Source organism: Pteronotus mesoamericanus, unplaced genomic scaffold (assembly GCF_021234165.1).
Source record: "Pteronotus mesoamericanus isolate MK-2021 breed Mesoamerican mustached bat unplaced genomic scaffold, CSHL_Meso_final contig_164, whole genome shotgun sequence".
NCBI lineage: Eukaryota > Metazoa > Chordata > Mammalia > Chiroptera > Mormoopidae > Pteronotus > Pteronotus mesoamericanus.
Window position 1 is genome coordinate 29,462,072 of NW_026555065.1, and position 21,948 is coordinate 29,484,019.

At 37.8% G+C, this 21,948-nt stretch overlaps 1 protein-coding gene across 1 annotated transcript in view; it reads right to left on the minus strand.

The window, feature by feature from the left end:
- Window positions 1-21,948, minus strand: part of FMN1 (formin 1) — a 342,380-nt gene that overhangs the window by 201,211 nt on the left and 119,221 nt on the right. The window contains exon 4 of the mRNA XM_054565622.1: window positions 7,548-7,609. Coding sequence (XP_054421597.1) covers window positions 7,548-7,609 — 62 coding nt within the window. The remainder of the gene's footprint in view (window positions 1-7,547; window positions 7,610-21,948) is intronic.

Below are 21,948 nucleotides of genomic sequence, written 5' to 3' on the forward strand. Positions count from 1 at the left end.
ACAATTAATTAAACCATTTCTCAACATGTAAAATTTTTTCTTCTTTTTGGCATCTCAGCAATGAATAATACTAATATCAGAACTTAGGGGAATACCACAAGCGTTTAATGAAATCATATTTCATCTTTGTGAAAGTTTTGTTTATTGGTCTATAAAATATTCCCTTTCCCTCGCTGTAATCTCCAAGAATTAACAGATTTAAATATATTGTGTTGATAACAAAGAACATAACAAATGGAAAAGGCTCAGGATTTATGTGTCTATAAATTTATCTGGATCAGCTCAAGCGTAGTTTGTACCCAGTTTTGTTTCAACAGCAGCCATGTGTAACTCGTAGAAATGGGTCAGCGCAGTGAGTTGGAGATAGCAAAATAAGGAAACCTATGTTTCTCCTAATGGAGGCCAACATACCATCTGCTTCCCTTGGGGACAGCAAGGTACAGGGTAAGTTAATTTCCAGTTTGGCATCCATCGCTGGATCGTTTCACAGAGGGAGTGACCATGTTAGAAATGGGATTGCATTGCACAACGAGCAGGGGCCTGCCAGAGGCCATCACTCAGCCAACGCTCCCTCAGCTGAGGGCTACACATGTGACGAATGGGGTAGAAGGAAAAAGGTTCCTCTAAAGGAGATGTCACTGTTGGCTAGTTCTTTGTCTTCGATCCCACAACCCAAAGAACATTAGTTAAAAAAAGATAAAAACAATCTGTCATTTCCATGGCACCTACTTCCAAACTGCTTAAAGTGTTGGTCAAAAACAATATTCTTAAATTATCCAAAGCTGCTCAAAAGCCAGACAAGGGGTATGCAGGGTTTGTTTTTGTTTTTTCCCCCCTCTAACTTTCAAAATTGAGGAAGCAGAGAGCCAAGTAAGTCCTACCCATCCTACGCTCAATCTCCTCTCCTCTCAAAAAGGAGAACTGGGCCCCCTATAGATGTTTCCTTTACCTTTCTAAAGCCCTACCCCTTCACTGAGTCAGGCATCGGAAAAAGCCCTGGGAGGCTAGAGTGCACCATTCACACTATCTCTGAAAACCAGAACACCTTGTTCCACAGAACGGGGAGCAGAACTGAGAAAAAAACAAACAAACAAACAAAAAACCCTGGTTAGAAAGAAGAAACTATAAGAAAAAGTACAGGGTGTGTAAATAACAGGGACTTAGAGATTCTGAGTTAAATAGTTCTAAAGCTGAAAGTATAATGTGGTGGATAATGGAATTTTGGGGGGGGGGTGCTGCGGCCAATCATAAAATTCAAAGTTGCTATTAGAGATTATATGGCCTGGTCCCTTATTTTAGAAATTAGGAAACTACAAGCACACAATGGAGCAAAGACAGTCTCTTTAATAAATACCGTTGGGGGACCTGGACTGGTACATGCAAAGAAATGAAACTAGACTATCAACTTACACCATACACTAAAATAAACTCAAAATGGATAGAAGACTTAAACATAAGTTGTGATACCATAAAAAATCTTAGTGGAAAACATAGGCAGTAAAATTTCAGATATCTCACATAGCACATTTTTGCTCATATATCTCCTAGGGCAAGGAAAATAAAGGAAAAAATAAACAAATGGGACTACCTCAAATTAAAAAGCTTCTGCACAGTTAAGAAACCATGATTAAATGAAAAGAGAACCTACTATACGGGAGAACACATTTGCCAACGATACACAGAGTACAAGGGTTTAATCTCCAAAACATAAAGAATTCATTCAACTCAACACCCCAATTAAAAAATAGGCAAAGGATCAGACAACCCAATTAAAAAATGGGCAAAGAACCTGAATAGATGATTCTCCAAGAAGGACATACAGGTGGCCCATAGATATATGAAAAATGCTCAATATCACTAGCCATCAGAGAGATACAAATTAAAACCACAGTGAGATAGCACCTCACACCTGCCAAAATGGCTATGATTAATATATCAACAAACAAAAAGTGCTGGTGAGGATGCGGAGAAAAGGGAACCCTAGTGCAGACTTGTGCAGCCACTGTGGAAAATGGCATGGAATTTCCTCAAAAAATTAAAAATGGAACTACCTTTTGACTCAACATTTCCACTGCTGGGGCTATACCATAGGAATCCCAAAACACCAATTCAAAAGAACTTATGCACCCCTATGTTCATAGCAGCATTATTTACAATAGCCAAGAGCTGGAAACAGCCTAAGTGCCCATCAGTATAGGAGTGGATTAAAAAACTGTGGTACGTTTACACACTGGAATACTACATAGCCAGGAAAAAAGAAGGAATTCCTACCTTTTGCAATAGCATGGATGAAACTGGAGACTACTATGCTAAGTGAAATAAGCCACGCGGTGAAAGACAAATACCACATGATCTCACTTATAGGAAGAATCTAATGAACAAGACAAACTAATGAGCAAAACAGAACCAGAGGCATGGAATCATGGAACAGGCTAACAACTATAACAGGGGAGGAGGGGGGAAAAAAAAGAGGGTGAGGGATTAATCAAAGAACATATATGAAGGACCCATGGACATGGACAATGGCGTGGGGACTGACTGTGGAAGTGGGGGTGGGCTGGACAGAGGGGCACAAAAGGGGAAAAACTGGGACAGCTGTAACAGCATAAACAGTAATAAAAATAAGAGAGAAGTTAGGAAACTAAGCCCCAAAAAACCACTTGAAATTCACGTTTATCATGCCAAGCCTTAGACCTAAGAATTCACAACTTCTGACTCTAAATCTAATGTTCTTTCCATTAATGCTACACTGATTCTTGGAAGGAGGATAGGGTTCAAAGTCAGAAAGATCTAGGTTGGTTTAGATTCAGGTTCCCCTCTTACTAGTCCAGGACTTCTGACAAGTCAAGTCGCTCTCTGAGAGCCTCATGTTTTATCATCTTTAAAATGAAGATGAATATACTACTTTGCATGTATTTTTCTACATTTACGCTTTGTATTATTGATGTTCCTTCTCCTTCTCTCTCTGTCTCTCTTTCTGACTCCCTCCTTACTTCCTTCTTCCCTCCTTGTTCTCCTTCTCCCTTCCTCTCTCATCTGACTCTCCCTACTGTGTAAGGATGCAGCCTCTGTAAACCTGGAGGAAGGCTGTCACCAAGAAACTGACCCTGCAGGCACCCTGACCTCAGAATTCCAACCCGTCAGTCCAAAATTATGAAAAATAAATATTTGTTAAGCAAAAAGAAAAAATACTAATACTAAATGATTGGAACAGGTTGGCACACAGTATGGATTGGATTAAAAGTTATTTTTCAATCATAGGTTGTTACATAACAGCCTATGTATTCTTGTATCACTTTTGTAAAACACTTTGGTAGGTACTTTAAAAGATGTAGAGACAAACATCCACGCTGCCTGCAGGATGTCTAAGTCAGCAGATTAGTGAGCAGGACCTCAGTGGTATGAAAATGGCACAGACACCACTCAAGACTTTAATTTAAACTCGGGAAGTGGAATATACATTGAGATGATAAGATTCTATGAGTCGACATAGAGCTATATTCCCCCCCAAAAAAAAAAATGAGTTACCGGGAGAAAAAAAGAATTAATGTAGGAAACAAGTTGTATGGCTTTCTCTCTTGTAGTTCTTCTCTGTACATGGTAAAGCCCTAAAAGGGGAACCAGATATTTCTCAAACTTCTTTACCACGAAGACTTTTGGTCAAGAAGCATTTCAGAGGCTCGCTGTTCAGGGAAACAAGCCTCGGGAAACCTGGTTTAGATGTCTCTGATAGAGAGCACAGAGGCAGAAGAACAGGTGAAAGGTCTTGGGAAAAATCACCCTAAAAGAAGAAGTCAAATGTCCCAAGGAAGCCCTCAACCAAAAGAGCCCAAGGATCACTCTAAACTCAAGTTGCTTAATCATAAGGAGAATTGTGCAGAGAAAAAGCAGTGAGAAATAACACTGACTGAGCAATGTGCTACAAAACTAGTACCACTGCATGTACACTGTACCCAGCAGTCCTAAGGGAGGTAGCAGCAGCAGCAGCATGAGCATTGTTGTACAGATGTCAAAACTGAGAGAACAGAGTCCCGGTGAAGCGGATTCATTTCTTCATGTCACAGTACAAGGAGTTGAACTGTGTCCTGACTCAAAAACCTGAGATCTTTCACATTCTCATCATGCTTAAAATAATATCACACCTGATTCTCTGACTACAAAAAGGCAAAAGTTAAGCTTTACAGTCACACATCACATCTTGCAAACAGCTGTGGTGGTAATTTCTAAACCTTGCTCCTAAGCAAGCTCACAGAAATAACTATTCATACTGTGGGAGAATTGGTTTCATCACATGCTTTAGAAGGACAGGTCTGAACTAGGTTTCCACCCAGTGATCATGAACTCATGTAATGGCTACTACAGACAAAAATTTCTCAAATAAGTGAAAACCTGTAAAGGTAAGGTTTTAACTTTTCAAAAATAAAGTCAGAAACTTAGAGTTATGTAAAAGTGAAAAAAAACAAACAAACCAGATGATGCGAAGTATCATGAAGTGATCATAAACCCTCAAGGCACAGTTTGCTAAATGTTAAAGGGCACACTTAGACAAAAATAAAGAATTCTGCTGTGGTTATATTATAAATGACAGAAAATAGTGAAGCCACAGACAATGTTTGATCTGCCACCAGTCTCCTACTGGAGGTCTGAAAAGAAAAATCAGCAGGGTGCTTTGACTTTGTTTAGAAGGTATACAAACATAAGGCGCTGGAATTGATTCATTCAAGTCATCAATAAATCTTTGATTTTGAACTATAAGGGGAATCTGTATGTAAGTTCCTACACATTTTGAAAAGCTGATCCTGAGACCAAGCCCTTGTGCTCTTTCTATAGGACAGCATTCCACAAATGGCCAGCCTGAGATTAAACACTCTAGACTTCCCCATTTACAAGCCTTGGAACTCTGGGCTAAAAATGTCAACCTCCAACCAAATTATTTTAGGTGGTAAGGATCCCATTTGCAAGTCAGGGAACTGAACAATTAAGGTTCTCTGAATTTAGGCTCTCTGTTTATTGAATCATGTCATAGTATTAAACTCTATGAAAACATTCCAAAAAAGCTAAAAGTGCTACATATCAATTCTTGCATGTGGTGACAGAATTAATCACTTTTCCTGTATACTTTAACCATGGAATCCTTCTTATTCTAGAAAGGCATGTTGAAGAAGCCCTGAAACATATCTGACTTGTCTATGACCTGTAAGTGGAGAAAGAAAGCCAAAGAGGAAGTGGACGGCCGCCAATGGGAAGTTCCTACAAAGAAATGAACACTGAGACAGCAGTCCTCCCACCCACCATCTTCTACTGGTCCTGTGACAACAGATGCACCTTTGTTATTTGGTAAAACAAAGCAAGTAGAGAAGATATTTGGCGAGTGCCCACAAGCACTGCCAGTGTAGGCTACTGTCTGTTTTGTGTGCAGCTACTATTCTGACTGGCTGGAATTACTGCCAAAGCAGTTACTTTATTTTCTGCACCTTTCAGAGAATAAGGGTTAAAGCGTAAAGGAGCCAGGCAGGTGAGATGGCCCGGAGTGGGGACAGTGGCGACCTGGAGAACAAGTGTACCCGTTGAAGTGGTTACCGGCTACGCCATCCCTACAGGCTGAAGTCATACTGGAAAATAAGCCCACTGTTTCCAAATTTTCCTATTTTTTTTTTTTTAAGAAGCAGCTAGAAATCCCTGCATATTTTATAATATTTATTCTTAATTCCATCTTCGAAATGCTGCTTGCCCACAAAAAACCCCTCTAGAATGAGTTGCCAGCTTCCTATTGAGGGCTGCCTGTGGCTGCTAAAATAGTTCTAAACTACAGCCACGTGTAAAGGTTGGTACAACGCCCGGCCCTGGCGGCAGGACTGTGCCGTGGCAATCGGTTTCAACAATTAGGTAGAAATCAGAAACACTGGGCAAAAATGTTTTTTATAGCTTATTGAAAATAGCATTTGAGGAACAGGTCATTCTTTCAGAGATACTTAAAGAACACTTAAGAAAGATATAATTAGAACCGTTTTTTAACTTTTACTATTGTCAGTCATACCTTGGTCTGATTTTATTTTCTATAGAGATCATGATCCCAATATACTTTTTTCCTTTCCATTTACTCTTCTCTTTCCTTCTCCAACCTTTCCATTTTACCTCACACTAAAGTTTCCTCAGTTTGAGGTGGAAGATCATAGGACTTTTATGGTGATAGCACAAAATAATGTATGTAATTGTCTAAAACAATGCCCAGCTCAAAGTAAGAACTCCAAAGTCGTAAGCACCTTCAGTTACTATGAATATTATTGAGTGGTCAAAGTCCTCAACAGGGTTATCTACAGCTTTGGGAAAGCTAGTGCAAACTCTTAAAACTGAGCCGTTACATAAAATTTCTGCTGACAGAATCACTGGTACCTACCCTCGTTAGCAATCTGTTTCTTAAAAAATCCCCAGTTCAGCTCCTCTGAGACAGCTGAGAATCTTTTGCACAGAAGAACACAGATAAAGAAAGAGAGGTCTCTGTAGAGCATTTTGCAACAAAGGAGATAAGGGCCTCCACCTCTCTTTTTCCCCCAGGAGACAGAGGTACTTTTCCACTTTTTTGTTCCTTTGTGAAATAGATTCATTCCCTCCTTAACCCCAGTTGGGTGGGGTGGCTTGAATTCATGCACCGTATGCCTTATTTAATGATCTTTTTGCTATTTGCAATTGCTCCATCTAACACAAAGTCTCGGTTTTTTTAGAAGTGCATTATCACTTGTTCAAAACAATATCTGACCCACTATTTTATTAAATTAGCAAGTAATCAGTTAACACTAAGCACCAAGTTTCATTTTAATTTTGCTACTGTCCTCTCCTGAGGGACCGGATCAACCTAGCTGTCAGTAAACTAGAATCAGTGCCTGATTCAATATTTACTTATTTGCAATGAGGACTCTGAATCTTCCTGTTTCAGGCAAAAATAAGGGTTGCAAATTAGATGGTGGGATGAAGGAAATGATGCTCAGGCTCTCTGGGCTTCACCAAAGAGGATCAAGTCAGCAACTTCCAAGTACTCCCTGAGGATATGGAATAGATGGTTCCACACAACCCTTCTACCTTCTAGGGTCACTTCCTTAAGTGCCTTCATCTGGATGACATCATACTGCAGGCATGTGCTAACAGACAGACAAATACAAACGCATGCATGGTAGTAAGCCGAATCAAAAAGTTTACACAGAGCATAAAAAAAAAACAACAAAACTATTTAAATACTTCTGATAAACAGCAAAAGTCTAAGCACTCTATCATCTTACCTGCTTTACAAATGAAACCATCACTTTTCCAGATCAAATCATTTGCCCATTCTAATGCATTTGTGGTATTTTTTTTTAATAGAAACTGAATTCTATTAAAAAAAAGAGTCCGAGGCTTTCCTCCCCAGTGTAGACTTGGTGCTCATTGGCAGGTGCAAGCTGCAGGTGCTGTCTAGGTAAACACACCTTCGAAAGGGAAATACTTCCTTCAGCACGTGAGTAAACTAAGAGTCAGCCTCACATAACCAGTTCAACATAATCAAAGAGATATACCTGTAGGTTTTCAATTTCTTCTTTGTGTTCTCTCTTCAAGTGTAAAATAGCAGCTTGGTATTCTGTAAGATCACAAAAGAAGCCAATTACCAAGAAGCACAAATTTATACACAAAATTCAAAGGGGGCATCTTCAAGTTTCCAGAGGTGCTTGTACAAGTAAACTAAGTAAACAGACACCACAATTTGACATGAACTTGACAAGAGATGATGAATATTAAGACAAGACGAGTTGCTCAGAATAAAAGAGAAATTTCATTTAGCAAACCTTAAATTATAATAAGCCCCAAATTAGGCAGCTAGGATAGGGTTAAAAAAAAAAAGAGCATGATGAGTGTTGTAGATAAAGACAGGGTCAGAGTTTCTTTTCAAGGAGGGGTTGGAAGTTAAGGCCCCACAGAAAACAAATACAGATGTGTTAAGAACAGACACACAGGAAATAAAAGAAAACTTTCTATATGAGATCAGAGAATTTTATTTTTAACTTCCCCTCCACCCCCAAATAAATCTCCATTTTAATGCAAGGCTAAGCAAGCACTCAGGGCTGATTTTAATCTTTAGATCACTTCAGAAAGTCAAGACCGTTTGTCATTTGGGTGAGAGAATGTAGGGTGAGTTGAAGTTGAAAGGAGGACAAAAATAAATTTCTGGCCCAATTTAGTCTGAGTCTAATAATGTTTATTCCAACAATAAGTCCCAAGTGTACACAGGAACTCCAGCCAACCACTAAAACTACCACTCCCTGACGGAGCACGAAGCAGCTATGACAACTTTATTTCCAGCAATGCGCCTAAGGATGTGGGGTCAGAGAGCTACGCAGGCTGCAGAGAAGCACAAAGCAAAATGCTGTGAGAAAGCGCTTTTGTGGGATAAGCCAGATTTTTACAAATGCATTTGGTTTGTGATTATGAATAAGAAAAATGTCAGCTGGGTGTTATTTTAAAATGTATGAAAAGACAGGCTATTTCTTCAAGTGAATTTCAGCAGTCAGTCATGAGAGGCTAGGTTTCAATTCAAAAGTGGATTAGGGGAATCTCTGGTAAAGCCGTAACAGGGGAGAAGTGTTGCTGCTGATAATTACGACAAGTCACACTACTGCTCTCACAGCGAACACGGTCCACTGAGTTACGAATCCAGGAGCAAATTCTGAGGTTTCTCCCTCCAGGCCATATCCGGAATCAAGTCATTTCTCCCTGTTCCACAGCCGCCACTATGATCCAAGCCACCACCACCTTTTCCTTGAACCACGGCGGTAACCTGAAAAGGTTACCTGCTTTCACTCTTCCACCACCAAAACCTATTCTGCTCACAGCAGCCTGAATGATCTGTTGAAGGCGTGAACCAGGCCATGACCCATCTCTGGCTTTCTGCTGCACTTACAGTGAAATCAAAACTCCCTACCACTGCCCAAGGGCCCTCCGTGACCTGGCTCCTTCGTACCTCTCCCTGTCTTCCCCTTGCTCATCACACTCCAGGCACACTGGCTATCTTGCTATTCTTTGAATTAGTCAAGTCCTTTTCTACTTCAAAATCCTTACTAATATTGGGGACAATAATAATGGATTATATTTACTGAGCACTTACTATGTACCAGGTGTTATCTAAGTATTTCCTATAGTTGAACTCATTTCATCCCTACAATAATACTATGGTATAGGTAGATTTTCCTCCTTAAAGATGAAGAAACTGATGCAAAGCTCAGTAAGTTGCAGAGCTAGAAAAAATTCTACATTATGAATTATGTAGATATGTAGATATGAATTATGTAGAATATGAATTATGAATTACATAATTCAATGAGTGAACATATAAGTAAGCTGTGGTGTATATATCCATAGAATGGAATACTACTCAGTGATAATAAGAAATGAACTATTGATACATACATGAACACAGAAGAATCTCAAAGGCATTATGCAGCATGAAGGACATCAGTCTCAGAAGGCTAACTATTGTTTAATTCAGTTTATATGACATTCTGGAAAAGACAAAACTATAGAGATGAAGCACAGATCAGAGAAGTAGTGGCCAGAGGTTAGAGATGAGGGAAGGTTCACCTACAAAGAGTCAGCCCAAACAGGGACCTTTAGAGTGAGGTGACCATTTTTCTATCCTGATTATGATGGTGGTTACCTGAATCTATACAGGGGTTAAAAATTACAGAACTTGACCCCAAAAAGAAAAAGTTAATTCTATAGTATGTTAATTTTTAAAAATCTACATCAAACATTATACTTTCGATTGTTTTCCCTAGGAGGCGCAGTATAACATAAGGATATGTGTTACTACCACTTACAGTCATCATTTTCCTAAGGGTATTAACAGACCGAAGACAAGAACAGAAGAAAATAAACATGCTCATGCAAAGATGACAAACACACACATATATACAATACAGGGAAAAATAAAGCTATTATTCACTATGATAATATATTTAGAAGAATCCAAGATTCTACAGATAAAATATTAGAATTAATATGTGAATTTAGTAAAGTTGCTTGATATAAAATCAGTATACAAAAATCCTGATACCAGAAAGGGTATAAAAAAGAAACTTTAAGATATCATTCACAGTACTCCTAATTGTACAAAGTACTTAGAAAAAAACCTTAAAAAATATGCAAGACCTCATAAGAAACTAGAAATGTTATATTGAAATATATTACAAAGAAAGACATAGACAGAGAGTGAGCATGCCATGTTTTGGTAAGATGTGAATTTTCTCAAATTGATCTATAGAATCAATGCAATCCCATTCAACATTTCTAAGAGTTTTTGTTTTGCTTGAAATTCAGGAGCTCAATCTCAATATACAGTGAAGCTCAGAAGTGCAGAAAAACAATGAGCCAAGAAATTCTTGAAAAAATAAATAAAAGTAAGACCACCTAATAAGCATTATTTTTATCACACATAATTAAAGTGGTGTGGTACTGATACAGGGATAACAAATAGACAAAAGGAAGAGAGTAGAGAGCCCAGAAATATACTATGAGTTTATGGTCACAATATATGACAGAAGTAGCGTGGGAGACATTTGTTTACAGTAAGAACAGCCTTTTCAATAACTATAGATTGGAAAAAGTAGATAAACATAAAAGTGGACTCTAGCTTTATACCATATAATAATCTACTCTAAGTCGATTTAAGAACTAAATTATAAAAAATAAAAAATAAATGTTTTATAAGATAATACATCATAATTTTTTTAAAACTTCAGGATAGGAAAAAAGTAATGATTCAGACTGTTTTCCATATAAAAACTGATTAAATTTCACATTAAAAGTAAGAACTTCTTTTCGTATAAATACATCATAAAGAAAAAGAAAAGACAAGCCACAGAGGGGGAGAATATATACTTGAAACAAATAATCAAGGATCTAATATATATATATTTCCTACAAAATTATAGAAAATAAAAAATAGGCAGAAATGTCAATAAGTGCTCTAAAACAAGGACATACAAATAACAAATGAATTAAAAGGTGCTCATTCTCATTAGCAATTAGAAATATTTAAAGTCCAACAAAACTGAGTGTTGGTGAAGATGTGGAGCAATGGAAACCCTCATACACAAGTGGTAGGAGTATAAATTGGTACAATCACAATAGAAAACGTTTGGCATTTTCTAATAAACTGGAAAACACTAATACTCCCTACCGCACAATCCTAATCCTGGATACACATAAATGAAAAAAACCTATAAAAGAAAAGCAAATAATATTACCAAAAGTCAGGATAAGGGGCACCCAGGAGAGGAGAAACTGGGCTGGGTTAGGACTGAGCAAGGCAGCAGCACACGGGCATTCAATGAGAAGTTACCCTTGAACCTCTGTGCTTTCTGCCATTTTCTTTATGTATACCTAACATTACAACATAAGAAAAAAGACTGCTCTCGTTATATTTTTGTCAAATATCAACTAAAGAATATTATACAGGCACAAGAGAGTCTCTAGATTAATAAAACAAGACAATTAAGTAAGTGTGGGTCCTACAAATGCTGAGTCCTAACCCACACAATGACTAATAGCTAAACCTTAACCAATTCACAGCCTCTACGAAGTAGGCAAAGGGTAAGCGAAATCAACCTTTTTGCAAAACTGATGTCCCTAGGGAATAACATCTACATTCTAAACAGAAATTACAACAGAATAAACTTTGAAATGATTCATGTTGTGTAAATGTACCTGTAAGGGTGTGACAGATATAGTTATGACTAATTGACAGATTGATAAAGGAGATCACCACAACTCTAACACCCAGGAAATACTGATTCATCTCCTCCCTAAACAAATAGTTTAACCAGCAGTCCCAGTGTGACAGGTGGCAAGAAAACACATCCCCAATCCTAACAAGGATGACAAGACAGACCGCCTGGGCAACGTGGAGGAGCAAGAAGTTAGTGCCCACCCTTGAGGACTGCTCACTTTGAGGGCTCGCAGGAAAATGCTGGAAGAATATAAAGGTTACAAAACAATGAGTCAAAGTTAGGTTGGTGGTTTCCAGAGGTGTCTTCTAGCTGCGGTCCCCTCCCTCACATTTTTGGGGGCTTGCAAATGCCTTGGAGCAGACCCAGGTCTCAATGAGAAACTAAGGATGTTTTTGTTTGTTCAAAAGAAAACTTGATGGTGGTATTCAGTAGCTCTGGGGCTCTATAATTGTGTGAAAAGGAGGAATCAAGATTTTGAATATTGGGGCTTGAAAAGGGCAGATCTCTTTGAAGCCACAGTAGCCCCAATGGAAATTAACAAATGAATTCAAATAATCTAGCCCACAAAAAAGAAGCGTGAAGAATGTCTTTTAGGAATATAATACAATATATTAAGGACAGAAAAGGAAAAAGGATCTTGACTAGTGGGATTCAACATTTTGAGGAAAAATACATAAGAACATCTCTTCATAAAAATAAAGTTCTTTTTCAGTCAAGTATTTAGTTTAACTGGAAGGGACCACTTTTGCTGCACAAACCTTCCTTTTTGATCAGTCCACAACAAAACAGACTTTGTCTTCCAGTTCAGTAAGAGCAGAACTAAAGATGACCTAGTTAACAAGGGAGCACGTAGTAACCACTGGCGCAGTTCTCACTGACTGAATGAGTTTCGCTGAATTATACACAGGTATAAGAATCAATGAGGGCTGTTTCTTAGGAACTATCCTAAATACCCTATACAGATTAACTCAGGCCATCCTCACATCACACTCACAAAGTAGATTCCATCATCTCAAGGCCCATTTTACAGATGAAAAAACTAAGGTGCACAGGTTGAACAATTTTCCTCAAACCACATGCTAACAAGTGCCAAGGATGATGCAGAGCAGAGTTAGTTTGCTTGTTTTGTTTGTTTGCTATTGTTGTTCATGTGGTTGCGTAAGCATTAGGTATAACCCAAAATCAAAATCTTTAGGGATTTAAAGGTTGCTGGCTTTATCCAGTCACTAGAATCACTTGCAAACTTGGTAAATCTTGCCTATAACTCTTTAGAAAGGACATGGAGTATTTTTAAACACAGAGAGGTTTAATAAACCTGGGGTCAACATGAGCAAGTGTGGTTATAATGGCTGATCCCATCAATTATAAGATTATAATTCATCTATCTTCTCTATGGGGACTTTCAGGCCTACAGTCACCAGTTTATGGTTAAATCAGGTTTTCATTGAGACCCTTGCACATATATACAAACCCTTCCCTACTACACACACATATAACACTGGCAACACTGGACTGTGCACACAGTAGGAATATTAGACAATTTCTGATTTCCCAGATGAATGAGAACCATGGCTCTCATTTGCACTGTCTGTGCTTCTCATCGGCTGTACCCACTGCCATAAATTGTTTGACTGGCTTTTTGCTGAGAGTGAAATGGAAAGCTGTGAGAGAATTTTGAGCAGAGGCATGACATGCTTTTCCTTGTGTTTGGAAAAGCTCCCTCCGGCTGCTGCGTTTAACTAGAGATTTGGGGATAGTGGTGGGGTTGGGCATTGTGGGACAGTTATTACATCGTTACAGTTATTATATTTATTACATTGTTACAAACATGTTCCAGTACATACCTTCAGCCTTAAAGGGAAAGGATCCTTACTCTGAATTATATCTGGAGAATACTCAGCATTCCCAAAGCTTTTGCATGCACAGCAGTGAGATCATATATATTTTGGTAATAAGCAGCTGGACTTAATTTTAACAGATGAAAATTTATTGTAATGTTCATTAGAAAAAAAATCAAGCTAGCATGAAATCCATGATTTCATGACTATTACTGTTACAGGATAGTGCTGATCAGAGCTCAGTCCCTAGACTAGCAGCCTCACCTGGAACTTCTTAGAAATGCTAATTCTCAGGCTGACCCGACCCCCTGACCTATTAACAAACTCAGAGGATGTTTTAACAAGCCCTCCATGTGGTTATGACACATGCTTTAAGGTTAATTTCATTTTCACACACATTTTTTTTAAAAAGTTAATTGATTTAAAGAATAAATTAAAAAACAGTAGCAGTAAGTATAACTATATGCCCCAAATGAAAGAGCTGGTACATAAAAGGTGAAATTGGGAAAACATACTGATTACTGACAGTTGAATATACATTCAAATAAACTTGTCTATGAACAAATGCAAAAACTTTCTCCAACCATCTCTAACACTAACAAAAATGGTGCTGGACATAAAAGGCAAAGTCACAGCCAAATTGCTTTAATATCTAAGAATAAAATCAAATTTGTGCTCATTTAACAAGCTTATGGAAGAAAAGTCCACGGCCTAGTCTTGGTGCACAGCCGGTTCTCTAGGTTTGTTTCCTCATCAGATTCCTATAGACAGTGCAGTCCACAGGTACTGTGCTGTTCAGTACTTGTCAGAAATATAGTCAAGGAAGATTCAGAGTCAGTGAAGCTAAGAGAAAAATGGTGGATGTAATCAAAGTCAACAGCTATCAGAAGGGCCATCACCTGTAATGTCAATACAATACCTTTTATCAGTGGACCTTCAAACAGTCACACATATGGTGGGCAAAGTACAATAAGATGTCTAACTCCATTTTTTGATGTTCGACTGTTGCCAGCTTTTAAGCCTCACCTCCCCCTCTCCCCCCTGTGCCCTGCATCTGGGAAAACTGATTAGAAAGCCTTTGAGCCTGGCAGGAAATTCTAACCACACAAGCCACTACCCACTAGTGGGAATCCTTAAGCCAGCCCACTAAACACCACAGAACCCCGACCCAGTCTCCTATCCTTCCTCTCTCAAGGTAGTGTCCTGCCCTGCACTCCCTAGAATTCTCACCATGCTAGTAAAAGAACTTTTTGTATGCATGCGCGCACACATTGTGTGTGTACATCGATCTTGGCATCTAACAAATTTTGGGTAGAGGGGCCAACCTGCCTTTACAAAAAGGATGAGGCCAGGTAGAAGTTACATGAATAACCATTGGATCTACTTATTATGTTGGTTTTATGTATGTACAGAAAGGAGATGATGAGTTTCCATACAGAAGAATACAAGATTTGACAATAGCTGGGAGAAATCCCATGAACTTAGAAATTATAACTTTTAATCTCTCCTCATGCAAGAACATTTAGGATTTTCTCAGGCAGAAATATCAAACTGTTGCTATGAAAAGATGGGAGGAAATCCCAGTTCTCCAAACCCTCAAGTTTGTCACTGTGCTTGGCGGCACTTTCACGCCTTCGTTTAGTATCTGTAAGCCGGGCATTGAACTAAGAACTGGGCATAAGAAAATGAGCACCGCACATTTCCAGCCTTGAACAGTTTCTCAGGGTGTACAATACATCTTTGAAATGTCTTAGAGGCTTTCAGCACTTACAGTTTGGTATAAACACATTAAGCCCCAGTTTTCCTAAAAGACTTTATTTGATTTTATTCAATTATTTTATATGCAGGTATGAAAGACTGTTCATGAATATTTGCTCCCAGGTCTGCTTTCGGCTTGGGGTGTAGAATTCTTCCTACGGCTGAGGAACTGACATGACACGAGGAGAAGTTTTGAATTGGCTTGCATACAGCTTGGCTTGCCTCCTGCACTGCTGTGCTGCGATTTCCGGAAAGAAGAATATACCCTAGGTCCCACTGCTTACTCAGCCTGAGTCCCAGAAAGTGGCCCCTGACCTAAACCCTAGCCACAGTCACAGCTAATCCCAGTTTGTCCACAGCTTGAAGGAACCCAGCCCAGTTCAGTTGAAGCAGTTGACCTTTACACGTATGCAAATAAATGCTCGTTATTGAAAGCCACTGGATTTTAGCATAGTTCGTTACACAACGTTATTGCAGCAACAGCTGATGAATACATATGGTAAGTTTCTAGCCAAGTTTACTTTGGAAGATCATACCATTTTGGAGGCTTAAAATAACTGGGATGGAGTCTCCAATACAGACAAAACAGGGCTCAGGGCGAGAGTGTAAATGAATTGGGAAAAGTAACATATTCATATCATTTAATAATACTAAAAAAAAAAAAAAGATCTCAGAAGAGTTACTGAGTCTATGTCCTAGGGTGATGGTGTAAAATATATACAAAGGGCAGCATGTTTGTGGCTATGCCTCTTTGACTTTAACCTGGATTCCTCAGGTAAGTATTCAGGGCCAGGCTCTGCCTGACGGACAGCTTACCATAGAGAAAACAGCCATTAAATCAAATTCTATGCTTTTCTTTGCACTTTGTTCCTTCTCTTACGTTTATTTTCTATTCTGTTAAAATAGAGATGCTAAGGTGCCTAGGACTCTAGGAACACAACTTCCCTGACTTACATTCCCTTTTCTATATAAGTAGTTTTATCTATGTAGTAAAGTATGTGATTGTCTAACCACTATGCGGTACACCTTAAACTACTACAAATAGTACTAAATGTAGACTGAAATTGAAAAAAATTAATGTAAAACAAAAAATAAAATAAAAGCCAAGAAAAATCTACCAGAGGCACGTGTCAGAAAAGAACTTAGTCTACCCAATGTGTGCCACTAGGTGGCAGACACAATACTTCGTAGTTACACCTAAACCTTGCTACCAAACGGCACAGTGACACCTGAGGGAGCTGGCAGGGGTGGGCAGGTGGGGAGAGAGACAAGGGTGCACCAAAGCTATGAAATGAATGTTTTTATTTGATATGAAGGATGGACCGGTATGGATGTGGTAATTATATGAGAAAAATTAGAACAAGTAAGAGATACTTACGAGCCACATTTCTAAAATTAAAAGTGACCCAGAAGACTTCCAGTTGTTACAGGTTCACATTTTTTTAGTTCCCTCCTAACTGTGCATATCAATGAAATCTAAAATACAAAGCAAGACAGTTTAAAGTCATAGGCGAGGACCAAAACAGGACAATATTTTAGAGAAACAGAAACTGAACAAAGCAGCCAAGGGGCGCTGTGGCCCTGAAGCTCCAGACCTGCCGGCCCGGCTCCAGAGGCAGGCTGCAGCGCCTGGGGGCAGGTTACACCGAGCAACAGGGGCGGAAAGGGGACCGGGGGCGCGGGAAACCAGGGCTGGGCCTGCTGCTCAGGGACAGGGTCAGAGGCGGGGTTCCCAGGTGGTGAAGGGAAGCTAGAAGTTGCAGACAACTGCTGCCCGGGGCTTAAACAGGAGGATGCGGACTGGGATTCCACACCCTGTCCATCCCCGTCCCCAGCACTAGATCTGCAACATCCTTATCACCGTCTCGGGCTGAGAACCCCAAAACAACATTGTAAGACCACCTTGTGGTCTGGGGGTCTTGCAGAAACCAGGTGAAACTACCGCAAAACAGACGAATGTAAAGAGACTTATTTTTGTAAAGCGTCCTACGTATCATGAGCCTTCAATCCAAACTTCCTGTACATATGAAGAAACTGAGATGCCAAGACAGACAACAAAAACAACTGAAACATGAAATCACAAAAAAACAAATTTAAATATTAAACTAAAATATTTTAGTAATGCTTAGAATCATTACAATGATAGAATAGCAACCATTATAACTAATAATGACAGGGACTGTGAAAACAAACTAGAACAACAGTGGGTGAATTTAGAAATATTAGAAATGTAAAATACAGTCATTGAAATGAAAATCTCAAGAGCTGAATAAACTCTAGCACAGTCAAGGAAAGGAACTGTGAATAAAAGAAAACCCTGAATAATAACTGCAATGTAGCATGGAATGAGAAAAGGAGAATACAAAATAATCAATTAAGAAACTGGCACTGGTATAGGGATAACAAAGTAGACCATGAAATTGAATAGAGAGGGAAAAAAAGTCTGTAAGAAGAGACATGCACATGTGGAAACTGAATGTGTGGTCTGAGATTGCACTGAGGTTTGTGGGGAAAAAACAGACTATTTTTTAAAATCCAGACTTAAGATAGGTATTCATACTTCAAACCATGCACAAAAATCAATTCCAGCGAACTAAAAATCTATCTGTAGAAAGCAAAATAGAGAAAACCTTGGAAGAACATTAGATTTCTTAAGTAAAATATATTTTAAAATATTTTATTATTTAAGTAAAATATTTTTTTAATTTTATTGTTAAGTAAATTTTTTTTAAAAAAATGAAGAACAGTTTTTAAATCCAACTACATTAAAATTACCAAAATTCTGTATAAGATGCCAATAGAAAGTGATAAACCACATACATGGAGAAGATATTTGCAAACATATGACTGACAAAAGATTAGCATCTAGAACAAACAAATACTAGGAAGAAATTTTAAAAAGCAACCAACAGAAAAATGAGCAAAAGGACAGCAGATTCATGAAGATAAATTATAAATGGCTAATAAATATATAAAAAAAGGTATGCAACATCACTGGTCCTCAGGATAATGCAAATTCAAACTACAATGGAATACCATTTCAAATCTATCAGATTTGCAAATATTTAAAAGCCTGTTAATGCTCTCTGCTGGTGAGAAAGAGAAGGTTGAGAATTCCATACACACACTGTTGATGGGAGTGTTAACTGTTACAATTACTTTAAAGATTATTTGACAATATGTATTGCGTTTAAAGATGCACATAAATAAAATCAGAAATTATACTCTAAAGTTTACCCCTAGTGAGTCATTTATTTACAAATGAACACAAAGGTTTAAAAGAACACTTATGGAAGTATTGTTTTGAATCATAAAAAATAGGCATAAACTTATATTTCCAACAACAGCAATACAAATAAGCAAATATTGAGTGATATATTCACTCAAAGTGCTACTATGCATACATTAAAATGAATGAAGTAGAATTATACGTACCAACAAGTATAGACAGATAATCTAACAAGTAATTTTGAAAGAAAAAGTTCCTGAAAGATACACAGAGGAGGATGCCATTTAAAACACATAGCCATATTACATGTTGTTTGGGGATTTTACACCTAAGTATTAAGAAGTACATGGGATTAATAAATAAATTCACCTAAGGTGAGGGTAGAGGGCACACAGGAAACTTCAAATGTATTTTTAATGTTTTATTTCTTAATTTAGCTAGTGGATATAATCATGAACTTAAATGCAACTCACATATTAGCCTTCAAGTATATAAAGCAAAAGCTAACAAAAATATAATAACAAAATTAACAAGAAAAATGATGAGATAAGTAATACCACTTTATTAGAAGTTGATAGATCAAGTAAATGAAAACAGTCAAGATGATTAACAATCTTGATTATATATATCCCAGAACCCAATAGTTGACAACCTGCATCCTTTTCAGGCATATATATTTGAAAAAAATTGATGATTCATAGAGGAAAAATCCTTCAAAAATTTTGAAGTCATATTAGCATACAGATGATGTTCTCTTTCTATAATGCATTTTAAAAACAATAAAAGGATAGACTGAAAACAAGAGAAAAAAGCTAAAATTAGCAAATCTAATTGAGTAATTTTTGAAAATAAACCCTGTATCTATGCAGGGTTTGTCCTAAGAATGTAAAAATTATGTATCATCTGGAAATTTTATGGTGATACCTACTAATTAACATACTAAAAGAAGGAAATCGTATCTCAAAATGATGCAAAATGATAAAGAAAATATATCTTGATAAGCTCAACACTCATTCTTGATTTTAAAAAGAAAAACAACTCTTAGTTAATTTAGAACAGAAGGGCATCATATCCAGAATTACCTACCAAAAATTTTCAGCAAACTTCAAATTTAATAATGAAATTTCAGGAAGAAAGATTAAGAATGCACACCATCATGCCTATTTTTCTACATTATACTAGAAGTCTGGGACAATGTGGTAAAAAAAAAAAAAGTAGTGAGATATAAAAACTGGAAAGGAAGAGACAAAATTGGTATTATTTACAATGATATGACTGTCCATTTGTACAGGGTTTCATCCACACTATGCATTGCCTAGGGGCACACAGATTGATTGTGAATGGTGCCTCCCCAAGTTCTGCATGGCGGTGACCCCCACACAAACCTCGGGGAGACAAGCAGAGAAATTGGATTAAAGGGGATTCAAAAAAGGAGACTCTGCCACTGGCTTTAAAAGTCTGAAGAAAATATGTCAAAATGTTTAAATATAGATGGTTAATATACAAGTGGACATTCACTTTGTTACTTTTTCTAGTAATTTGAAATTATTCAGGATTCTCTTCTATAAACAATAATGATGCATTCAAAACTTCACATATAGACTCTTTTATACCTAAGACTAGGTTTAGTTCTATAGTCAAATTCTCTACCTCGAACAGCATGAATATTCAAAATACTAATAAAAAATATACATTCTTCACGTGGCACATATAAGCATTAGTCGATTTGACTGAAAACTTTGGGGAAAGTTCCCTGCTCTTTAGATTGTACCTTGACTCAATAACTGACAGGGCCCTTTATTTGAGGCCAAGAAAATAAACTTCAGGAGAGGGAGGTGAAGGTCAGTCTCTGGAGAGGCAGGGGAAAGCCTGCCAGCTTTAACTTGAATGAGAGTGGAATTTTCTAGTAAACCAGGCCAGACAGATACCCAGGAGGCCAGGCTACCTGCCCAGGTTTCTAAAGGAGACAAGACACTGGTGTCTCCCACATGGTGGAAAAGTACTCCAAAGTAAACCATATTGCATCTGCCACTGGGCTTAGTGCCTATTAAGTATAAGGTCTTGTATTACTTCTACCATGCAGAGTTTAAGGATTGACTTTTGTGGCTATTGTTAAGTCTTTTCTTAAAAACTGTTAGATAAGGGAAAACAACAAAGTGAGAGTTTGGGGTGGAAAACTGTGTAAATGTGAGATCTTAACTCACATTGCTTATATCATTCAGAATTTAAGAATTGAGTTTGTGTGTGTGTGCATGTGTGTGTGTGTGGCTATTTTCAAGTATGCCATCTCTCAATCCTAATATCAAAGATGATAAAAAAAAAAAAAAAACCTAGTAGACATATCGAAAAAAAAGCCAAGTAAGAGTTTGAGATGAAAAGCTCAGTAGCTTCTCTGCAGGAATATGGTGAGAGACAAGGTCACATGGAGGACATCCGGCTTGGAAAAAATGGGCCCTCCTATGGCCTTTGGTCCAGCCTCCATAGGGTTGCCAGATTTAGAAAATAAAATCACAGGATGCTCAGGTAAATGTGAACTTCAGATAAACAACAGATAATGTTTTAGTATAAGTGTATGCCTCATGCAGTATTTGGGATATACTTAAACTAAGTAATTACTCATTGTTTATCTGAAGCTTATATTTAACTGGACAACTTGTATTTTATCTGGCAACCCTACTTAAAAACTTCTAAGTACTCTTAGTGGGAACTATATACAATGGGCCAGGAATTTATAGAAATTGAAGACCGTGTACACACAGGTAGAAATAGACATTCCAAAATATCTTAGCCAAAAACACTGCTTCTAGATACTTCAATTTAACGTGTCTTCTTTAAAATCTTCTGCATGTTGTTTTAGTTTTCCCATGATAGTGCTATCTTTTTTCATCCATGTAACTTGATTTTTTTTTCAGATAATTTCTCACAGAAACAGTTATGAGGAAGTCAATTATCTAGTTTTCCAAGTGAACAGAAAGAATAGAAAGAACAAATGAAATGGAAACAACACACAAGCGAATGTACACATCTCCCTCTTTCCATTTGGTACAAAGGTAGGAATACCATTGATAGTAGCATGTGAAGAGAAGTGTACACTGATTCACAGGAAAAATACAGTTGCTACTCAAAGGCAGAAAAACACTTCTTGAAAATCAGTCATGTGCAGCTGACCACCTCCGATCTTGCTACTGTGTTACTGCAGTCAAAATCTGCAAAGATAAACTGGAGATACAACCAGCTCACTTGTGAAAGCCAAAACTTCTCCATCAGCCAACCAATTTAATCCTCCCCTAGAAAGGTTAATTCAGTGCATCTTCATGTAAGAATCACCTGGGGAGACTTAAAAACTATGCATGGACCCCAGCCTAGAGAC